Source organism: Arvicola amphibius, chromosome 7 (assembly GCF_903992535.2).
Source record: "Arvicola amphibius chromosome 7, mArvAmp1.2, whole genome shotgun sequence".
Taxonomy (NCBI): Eukaryota; Metazoa; Chordata; class Mammalia; order Rodentia; family Cricetidae; genus Arvicola; species Arvicola amphibius.
In genome coordinates, this window is record NC_052053.1 from 77,143,450 (window position 1) to 77,154,152 (window position 10,703).

General features: G+C 48.0%; 1 protein-coding gene across 1 annotated transcript; it reads left to right on the forward strand.

Moving 5' to 3' along the window:
* The first annotated feature begins 213 nt into the window (after window positions 1-213).
* LOC119819976 (serpin A9-like) lies at window positions 214-9,637 on the forward strand. The gene is made up of 4 exons (XM_038338194.1): window positions 214-850; window positions 4,323-4,596; window positions 8,346-8,493; window positions 9,437-9,637. The coding sequence occupies exons 1-4, from the start codon at window positions 214-216 to the stop codon at window positions 9,635-9,637; spliced, it is 1,260 nt and encodes a 419-aa protein (XP_038194122.1).
* The last annotated feature ends 1,066 nt before the right edge of the window (window positions 9,638-10,703 follow it).

A 10,703-nucleotide genomic window follows, 5' to 3' on the forward strand; every position in this document is an offset into this window, starting at 1 on the left:
CCCTACTTAGCAGACAGCCTCACCTATGACCTGCACTGAGTTACACAACCACTTCTTGCTCACTGTAGGATCAGAACACACACAGCACTGACTTGGCAGGATTTCTGAGAGGCTCAAATGAGCCTCCATGGAAGAGTGGGAGGCCCCACCTGGGCCCTCAGCTTACCTCCCCACGATGGGACCCTTCTGTTTTACAGACTTCCTTCCTTCCAAATGGGCTCTTCTTTTTACCGAGTTCTTCTATTGGTTGGCGTCACTGCTCCAATCGTCTGTATGTCCTCATCCAATTCCAATCTCAGCAACAGAGAGTCCCCCCACCCTCCCTCCATGAAGAGCAACCCAGCCTCTAAGGTGTCTCCCAGCAACACCATGTTTGCCTTCTCCCTGTACCAGAGGCTGGTTCAGGAAAACCCAGGTCAGAACGTCCTCTTTTCTCCCGTGAGCATCTCGACTTCCCTGGCCATGCTGTCCCTGGGGGCCCGCTCAGCCACCAAGATGCAGATCCTCCGGAGCCTTGGCTTCGACCTCCTGGGCGCACCGGAACCCACCATTCATCTGGGCTTCGAGCACCTGGTCCACTCGCTGAATGTGTGCCACAAAGACCGAGATTTGAGGATGGGCAGTGTCCTCTTCATCAGGAAGGGCCTGCAGCTGCAGGCCAGTTTCCTGGACAGGGTCAAGAAGCTTTATGGGACCAAAGTCTTTTCCGAAGACTTCTCAGACACTGACACTGCCCAGGCACGGATCAACCGCTATGTGGAGAAGGAAACCAAAGGGAAGGTGGTGGATGTAATCCAAGACCTTGATTCTCAGACCGCCATGGTCCTGGTGAACCATATCTTCTTTAAAGGTGAAGTCGGGTTTCTCTTTTCTTTTTTTCCCTTCCCTTCCCTTTCCTTTTCATTTACTTGGGTGTTTTATTTGTTTTATTTGTTTGTTTGTTTTTGAATCAGGTTCTTATGTATTTCAAGATGGCCTCCATCATGCTGCTGTAGGATGACCTTAAACGTCTGATTCTTCCTGCTTCCACCTCCTTAGTGCTGGGATTATAGGTGTCTTCACCATACCCCATATATGCAGTGGGGACTGAACCCAGGGCTCTGTGAGTGCAGGCACAAAACTGCTGCTGAGAGACACACAACCCTAGCCCACCCCTGATTTACATTTCTTTTCTTCTTGGTGTTGTGTAGTCAAGGAGACCAGTATGTAAAACAAGTCCTAGACAGCAGGGTGTGCCTGAGCTCTCATCAGCTTTGCAAGTAGCTACCTGCGCATCCTTGGCAGACTTCTGTTCTCTCTCCAGCTGCCATTCATTCATTAACATGGGGCCTCATTCAGTTCTGCCTTAGCATGAACCAAGAGGCTGTGCTAAAGACTTGGCTGACACTGTGTTCAGCAAAGAGGACCCCGAAATGTCCTCTATTTGGGAGAAGAAGAGCTTGTATTTTGCCACCAGCCCCTGTCTTCCTACTACTCCCTGACAACTTCAGAGCAGTGGCACAAGGGTCCCTTACAGGCCAGTTTCAAAAGCCATCCCAGGGGTGAAAACAGTGGCAAAGGTTTGGAAGTGTGGTTAAGCTGGTCCATCATTCACAAGAGCTTTGCTGTTTAAGAAGACGCCGTCATGAACGGCACTGTTCCCAAGCAGTCTGAGCGTCCGTTTTGAAATCACATGGCCCTGGGTTTCAGTTCTACCCCTGCCTCTCTCTTGCCCCAGGGTGCAAAGTGTGTTGCTGTAAAAGGTGTGTCAATGACTAAGTGCCCCCTCTGTTTCTGTCTGCGATGCTCAGCTGGGCAGTCACTGAGCATACACGGCCTCACAGGACTGTGCCGGACACTGAGTGTCTGGATGTCAGAGCTATGTGGATCGCTGTGTCATGGCTTATCCCACTTCCCACCTTTCCCTTGTGCCTCCTTCCCTCCCTCCAACCGCCAGTTCAACCATCCAGCTTTTCTTCCATGCATCCATTTTTCTGGAGGGTCCATTCTTGTTGCTGTTCGTTGTGGCAATTGTTTCCTGTTTCTTTCAAATGAATTCTTTAACATCACAGATGGCTTCTTGTCTGGAAGATTCCCCAATCTTTGCAGAGGGTCACTGCATGCATATTGCACCTCACCATCCACATTCAACTAGGCAGTCTATCATTTTGGCTCACCCTTCATTTTCTGTTTGTGAACCCCAAGACCAGCTGGCAGTAAGAGCTCCGAAATGCCTAAAGAGAGTTTCCAAGCTGCCAATAGCTCTGCTCATGTCTGGGTCCTCTGCATGTTTGAGATATGCTGGAAGTTTGCAAATCTCCTGTGAACATTGGATTCTTTAGACATTTATTTGTTTATTTCTCTGTTGTCTTATTTCTTATCTACCCTCTAGGTAGCCAGGAAGTGAGGACACTTGCCTGTAATTGCATTTGGAACACACTCCCACACCTATAGGCAGAGTAAACCTCAATCAGTTGTGTGAGCCCCATGCAGGTCACACCATGATAGTTCTTCGAAGGTCCTTCGGTAATGACACATTGAACCCCCACCCCCGCCAGACTCTGTTCCTGTTTCTCTGGTTGCACTAATGCAGTTTACAATCCTTCTAGACTACCGCTGAGCTGTAGGGTAGCTAAAGAATGGGACCTGTGCCAGGAAAGGTGTCACAAGGCTGGCCATTCAGATCAAGATTCTGCCATTTGTCTTGAACGAACTCTCCTCGGGGCACCATAAGGCTGTGGTTGCCGGAGTTCTGAAAGACCAGGACAGTGTTTAGGGAAGGGTAGATAGGTAGTGTAGAGGTACTCACTTTGTCATTTGGGTTGGTACGGGCTTCCTCCTCTCTTCTCAGTTTGTCCTCTTAAGCTTTGTGGTTGGTGTCTCAACTGTTATGTGATGCCTGAGGTGCTTCAGGATTCTGCCTGCCACTGTCTTGGCAATTGTCACTGGGGAAATGATATTTGCCTTGGCTGAACTCCAAGTCAGATTAAATACAGACAGATTTTATAAGTCATTCTTTTGGTATTGTAGAAGGCAGGTCAGATAAAAACAATTCTTTGAGAATGAGTCTATGGCTGTTGTTTTGAAATATGTTCTCTTTCTGTAACCTAAGATAGCTTCAAACCTCACAATCTTCCAGCCTTGGCCTCCCAAGTTCTGGATTACAGCTGTGAGCCACTATGCCTGATGGGAATGAGGCTGCAAAGTGTTCTAGCCCTGTCCTGATTTCACTGCAAATGCTGGTTGTTATTTTCCACAGCCATCCAGAACAGAGAGTGGAGTCTAGAACCAGAGCACGCTAGAATAACACAAACTTCACCATTCCACAAATCATTCAGAGCAGAGAATGGAGTCTAGAACCAGAGCACACTAGAATACCAAACTTCACAACTTCTAGCAAGACACAGTTTTTTTCCTTCATTTTTTTGTTTCTCAACTATAAGGATTTATATATTGTCCAGAGTTAAAAGTGAATTGATTCTGACCATTGTTGACAGGGTGTGTGTGTGTGTGTGTGTGTGTGTGTGTGTGTGTGTGTGTGTGTGTGCTGTAAGGTGTGTGTGTAGTAGCCAATAAGTGGGGTGTCTTTGTATGTGTGCAAGTGTGTGTATGGTGTGAATATCTTGTATGATGTGTGTGTGTGTGATGTGACCTTTGGGGTGTAGTGTGTGTGGAAGTGTATTTGGTGTGTGGTATGTATTATAGCGTATGGTGTGCCTATGTGAAAGTGCATGTTAGGGTGGGTGAGTGTGGTATGTGCAGGGTATTTGTGAGTATGAAAGCATGGGTGTGGTATGTTTGGGGTACTTGTGTGTGTGTATGAAAGCGTGGGTGTGGTATGTGTGGGGTATTTGTGTGTGTGTATGCAAGCATGGGTGTGATATATTTGTGGTATGTGAGGCATGTGGGGCATATTTGTGGTGTGTGTATGTGGCATGTGGTAAATGTGTGTGGTGTATGATATGTGTGTATGGTATGTATAACATGCTACATATACATGGGGGTGTATGTGTGTGCATTTGTTTGTGCCTCTGTGTGTGGTGTATATGTGTGTGTGTTTTATGTATATGTATATGTATGGTGTGTGTTACATATATCTTTGTGGGTGTGGGTGTGTTGTATGGTAGGTGTGGTGTGTGCATGTGTTTGCATGTGTATTGGGAATTAAATCTGGGCCTGGAAATCTAGTCATAGTTGTTTTTTATGGAGAAATGAGTTTTTAAAGGTCCTCATCTCCCCCCGCACCCTGTCTTCACCTGGCAGACAGCAGGGATATAAACCCCTCTCTTCTTTTGCACTGACAGAACCCTTCCCTCTCTTCTTCCCTTCTTTCTCCATGCTAGCTAACTGGACACAGCCCTTCAGTGCCGCCAATACCATCAAGAGCTTCCCATTCCTCCTGAGCCAGGGCACCACTGTGCACGTCCCCATGATGCACCAGACGGAGTTGTTTTCTTTTGGAGTGGACAGAGAGCTGGACTGCTCTGTGCTGCAGATGGACTACAGGGGAGATGCCGTGGCCTTCTTTGTTCTCCCTGGCAAGGGCAAGATGTGGCAGCTGGAGAAGAGTCTGTCAGCCAGGAGGTTGAGGAAGTGGAACCGCTCACTCCAGAAAAGGTGCGCATGCCATCAGTTTGCCAGGGGCTGTTCAGCCAAGGATGGGTGGGTGCAGGACAGGGAATGTGGTAGCCGCCGTTCAGGAATAAGTCCTGTGTGCCGAGCCTCCGCTGCCTGCCGGAGGGTGAATCTGATGCTGTGTCCACAGGGCACCACACGAACTCCACTTCCACCTGGTACATAGCTTCATCATCCTCTGCTTCCCTTCCCCTCCCTGCTTCCCCAGAGGGAAACTGTTTCCTTGAGGGTAAGTAAGTGTATCAGTCACCTTTCTGTTAGGTGACAAAACACCATGATCCAGGAAGAATTCATTCAGAGGGATAAGAGCGAATCAGGGCAGTGAGGCATGGCAGGAAGTGGTAGGCATGACGATGGGAACAGGAAGCTGGGAGATGTATCAAAAGCAAGCGTGAAGCTGGGCGGTGATGGCTCACGCCTTTAATCCCAGCACTCGGGAGGCAGAGGCAGGCGGATTTCTGCGAGTTTGAGGCCAGCCTGGTCTACAAGAGCTAGTTCCAGGACAGGCTCTAAAAAAAGCTGCAGAGAAACACTGTCTCGAAAAACCAAAAAAAGAAAAAAGAAAAAAGAAAAGCAAGCGTGAAGCAGAGGGTGAATAGAGAGAAGGGTGTAACTTCAAATTCTTTTTTTATTTGGATTTATTAATTTTTATGTATATGAGTATTTTTCCTGAATGTATTTCAGAATACCATCGGATTCCCTGGGACTAGAGTTACAGAAAGTTATAAGTGGCCATGTGGGTGCTGAGAATGAAGCCCAGGTCCTTGCAGGGGGCGGGGGCAGGCAATGCTATTAACCCCTGTGTCACCTCTCTAGCCCAATATTTTCAATGTTTTATAATATATGTCTTCATCCAATTTTTTCTTTTTTATTAATTTTATTGAGCTATACATTTTTTTTCTGCTCCCCTCCCTGCCTCCCCTCTCCCCTTCAACCCTCTCCTATGGTCCCTGTGCTCCCAATTTACTCAGGACATCTTGTCTTTTTCTATTTCCCATGTAGATTAGATCCATGTCTGTCTGTCTTAGGGTCCTCATTGTTGTCTAGGTTCTCTGGGAAAACTTTAACCTCTTGAAGCCCACTCCAGTGATGTCCTTCCTCCAGCAAGGACTTCCCTATAACCTCTCCATGCAGCACTGCCAATGGGGGACTAAGTGTTCTGATGCCTGGGCCCCTGGGGGAGATTTCTCATTCAAATCAGCACAGTGAATCTCCAAGGCCACGCATGCAAAGCTATTCTGTCACCATGGTATTATATCCAAATAGAGGTCACCCTAGAAGCCAAGGTGATGTTGAGATTTATGAAATTATGTTTGTAAGAGCTGGAATGCAAACCAATCAAGGTCCTGGTGCTCACTTGTAAAGTAAGGGCCACGGTGTCCGGACTTAGAGGTTGCTGAAGCCACATTGCTACTTAGAAAGTGGCAGAGAACATCTGGGCAGTTGTAAGTGCCTAATGAACATCAGCTAACAGCAATGTTGTTAGCTCTGCACAGACTGTAGAGAAGGGGATATTAATTATATGATACAAAAGATACCGATATTTGTTGGAGTCTCCTTATGTGGTTTCCCTGTCATCTTCACCATCCTCAGGTGTTGGTCATCTAAGAGGAAAGAAAAGATAAGTCTGAGAATAAGAGTCATTTAAGTAAGACAGGGACCAATGTCCCAGGAAAGCAGGCAAAGTGTGCAGGAGCTTATGAGCTGAGGGAGCTCGCTTTCGGAAGGGGTGTGTTTCAAGAGGGCAGTGATGATCCGGCGATAAATATGGGCGTACAGTGATGGCCAGGGTTCCTGGTCTCTTATTCAAGTGGAATATCACAGAGATTTCAAAAGAGCAAGGAAACTTTTTTCAAAGCAAGGCGATAATACAGATCAGAAAGCAACAGGCTGGCAAGGTCGGTAGTGGGTCACACAAATAGGGCTACTCAAAGGCCCGATTGTTTGAAGCATCCTTTTATGAGGCTCAAGAGGAGGAGGAGTTTGATTTCTAAGGACATAGCAGGGGTGCTCCCCTGTTTTGATTGATAGATTAGGTCAGGTAGTCAATCATTTGTTTGCTGCTCATATCTCGTCTTTATAATGCTTCTCATTTTAATCACATGCATACCTAATTGTGCACAGACTTAAATTGCTAAATAGGGAACTCTCCTTAAAAGTTCACAGATTTTGTCTTATTTATATGCATCCAAAACCAGTTTAGTCTAGACAGGCTCATTGCCCATAGTTCCTGATTGTGCTTGGGACATGTTATCAAGGGGTTCTTAAGGGAAGTAAGTTGTTCCATTGATTAAAGCAGATGTATGTGCAGGTCCGTGCAGGTCAGGGATCCTAGGTGGCCAACAGGCTGCTAGGTACATTGTTTGGAGGGGATTGTGTGCATAGCCCAGATCAAGCAGAGTCCCCACATCATTGAGCTGCTCCCTATGCTTGCCTCAGGTGGGACATGGAACATAGAGACCAGGAGCGGGCATTTCTGATGGAGGTAGCATCACTGACAAAGATGGAAGGTGAAGAATCAAGAGACGCTTTCGGGGTTTCTTCTCTTCTCTTGCTGCACCAGGGCTAGGTGAAGAAAGAAGACATGGTATGGGGGAGGCTGAAGGAAGGTAGAACAGATGGAACCAGAGAATGCAGAGACGCCCAGGTTAGCAGACATCATTTGTGGTACTAGGGTCAAGGAGGCTTGACAGGTGAAGACTGGGATATCTCTGCAACGTCCCGTGCTTTTATATCTGTGAGAAACTAAACATATGAACATATAAGCATATCAACGTCGACAAGCACTATGGTTGGGCTTAACCATCTCTAAAAATGAGAGAAATGTTGCTGAACATACCCAGGATAGTGGTTCATGGTAAATGCTCAATAAATAAGTGGTGCTTGCTCGGGGGGGGGGGAACTATTGCAGAAAAAGATAAGATGCAAAAGTCTAGGTTTGTGCTAACCAATGTGGTAGCCACTGGCCACATGTGGTCATTTATATTTAAGTAAAATAAGACAAAATTAATGGGTAGTGAAATAGCTCAGTGGGTACCAGTTCTTGCTCCAGAGCCAGACAACCTGAGTTTGACCCCCCCACCCCAATATCCCCAAGTCAGAAGGGGAGAACTGACTCCCGAAAGTTGTCCTCTGACCTACACAACCACACACACATACTCACGCGCACTGTTTATTGCACACGGGACACCAAGCCCCATCAATCAGTCAATGTAAACAAATAAATTAATAAAAGTAAGGGTTCAGCTCCTTGTCTGCTGTAGGCATGTGTCAGATTGTTCAGGAGTCACATGTGGCCAGTGGTGATCATATTGGACAAGATGGGTGTAGGTATGTTCCCAGCAATGGTAATCCATTCTGGGGAGTTTTGTTGCTATGGGAGATTAGCAGGGCTGCTTGTCTCAGGAAGTCCTGCTGGGCACGGCCAGGTTATATGACTGGTGGGTGAGCTACCATCACTTCCTAATGTCACTCTGATCTCGGCTGTGGTACCCATGCGGAGCCATTGTCTCATCTCTGGTTCTTACTAGGGTGCTTTATTCTGATCCCCAGAGATGGACTTGCTCAGCTGGGAGGCTCACAGACAGAGCATCCTGGTGGTTTGTGGCTGGCACGTGGGGACGGCTTTAGCAGTCACTAATGTGCTGGAGAAAGCAGAGTCTCCGAAACACCACAAGGAAACCGATATGAAGACATTATGACCACAACTGTTCCCTTTCTGTTCTCCATAGGTGGATCAAGGTGTTCATTCCCAAATTTTCCATTTCTGCTTCCTACAACCTGGAAACTATCCTCCCCAAAATGGGGATCCGTGATGCCTTTGACGCAAATGCTGACTTTTCTGGAATTTCAAAGACACGCTTCCTGCAGGTTTCTAAAGTGAGTTGCTAGAGAGGTTTGTAAGAAAGTCGGTGCTGGAAGACAGCTCACAAAGGACTCTCACCTTACTGAGAAGGTGACAGACTATAGAGAAGCAGAAGCACTTAATGGCCAAAGAAAAGACCAGGTGTTGTGGCTGCCGAGCCTGGGCCGTTATGGCTACCACAATCTAACTCACAGTACCCATAATCTCTCTTCAAGCAAATAGTCCGTGCTTCTTTGCAAAGGAGGCCTGTCGCCAGCAAGCAACAATGTTGCCACACACCTGCAGTGGAAGAGCAATGGCCATCGGGCTTCCCTTCCTTCCCTGCACAGTTGAACTCCCAAGCAGGTGTAATGACAGTCACTGCCAGGCGCCTTTTGTACCTGCAGATGGGATGTTTATCCTGAAGTGGGGGAGGAGTCTGGGTGTAAAATTCCAGATTTTAGGTTCCCTTGTGAGGGACTGTTGAATTCCCTTCCCACATGATACAGTAATTGCTGCATCTGAAGACCCTTACTTAGCCTGGCAGGTGACCCAGGCATTCCTGTCCACCAGAGAGGGTCTCCTTGTTCACTGTCTAGCCTCTGTCCACATTCAAGTTCAGATCCATCAGGTTTTTGATCCTTGACTTAATGTGTTAATTTAATAATGGGCTGTGATGGTCAGATGTGGTTCTGGGGACATTTTTGCCACTGGTCCCCAGGGAAGAAAGGCTGAAAGGTCTCCATGGGATATGATGAACCCGGTAGAGCTTTACCCAAGGGGAAACACTCATAAGCACCTGGGAAAACGAATGCCTGTCCTCGCAGGTGGTTCCCAGCCCATCCCACACCTTGGCTATTGGTCGCAGGCTGAAACCTCAGCCCTAGAAGAGAAAGTGGCAGCAGTCGTCATTACTCCAGGCTCATGTCACAGCTTTTGTGGGAGTCACTGACATCTGTCCCCCCTCACCCTTCACAGGCTGCTCACAAGGCTGTACTGGACGTCAGTGAGGAGGGGACAGAAGCCGCGGCAGCCACCACCACCAAGCTTATAGTCCGCTCAAAGGACAGTCCCTCTTCTGTCATCTCCTTCAACCAGCCCTTCCTGATACTGCTCTGGGACAGAAACACAGAATCGATTCTCTTCCTAGGGAAAGTTGAGAATCCCACGAAGATGTAGGTGGGACGTGAACTCTTGGCTGGTCCCACACTGGTGACGCAAGAAATAAGGCATGTACTGGATGGTGCTTGCAGGGTGATGTCAAGACTTGCTTCCTTTTTTGAGGCCCACTTGACCCTAACAGGGGTACATCTGCCTCAGGGCTGGCACATCGAGCCTGGTCACCCCAACAGTGGTCCCTCTTACCTGTTCTCGTAGCCTTTTCCAATAGTGTGGCAGAGCAGGCAGGGCTCCATCCCTCAGAGTTCTTGGGAATGATGCCACACAGAGCTCATAAAAGCCCTTTTACTTTTATTGCTGGCTTCCAGCGCTGTATTCAATAAACCTGAAATATGAACACAGTGACCACCGACCCCACCGCACCCCATCACCAGGGTCCTGTCTGGAAATGCGACATTGCTCACCTCTGAGTGGCTGGGTCGTCAGTCGTGATTCATTTGTTCGGCCCGTTGAGCACTTCAAGGGCAAGGTTCCTGGCATGCTGGGTCTAGATGGGAGAGAGACCATCCAATAGGGAAGAAATGACATTGTGGGTAAAGACGTGACAAATTTGGTAAGTGTCATGGAGACTGCGTAGGACAGTCAGGACACTTACAGGAGAGGCAGCAGAGGGTTATGGGGTTCTGCAATGAGCCAACATTAGAGGGACAGTGGGGAGACCCTGCAGCTGGAGCTTCGGCTGCCAGAGATGCAAAGGTAGACACTGGCACTCGGGTAAATGGAGAGGGGATTGCGGATTGCATAGGAGTGCACACTTTCCAGGAAGACCACCTAAGCCAGGGAAGGGAAGGGAGCAGCAAACCCCCATGGTTTCCGGGGCAGGAACATAGCAAGTGTCAATGCAGTATGGGTTGTAAAGACTCCTTCAAATGTAGCCACCTTTCTGGCCCTGTGACACAGTCCTCAGCATGCAGCCTCTCCCTGGCTGTGGCTGCTTGTAGTGACAACAGTCTGGTGTAACCTGAAAGCCACACTGAATGCCCTGAGACCTGGAGACTCCAAGGCAGAGGCAGCTAGTCACCTTCGCCTCATTCCCCATTGTCCTTTCTGTACCCACTGTCAGGTG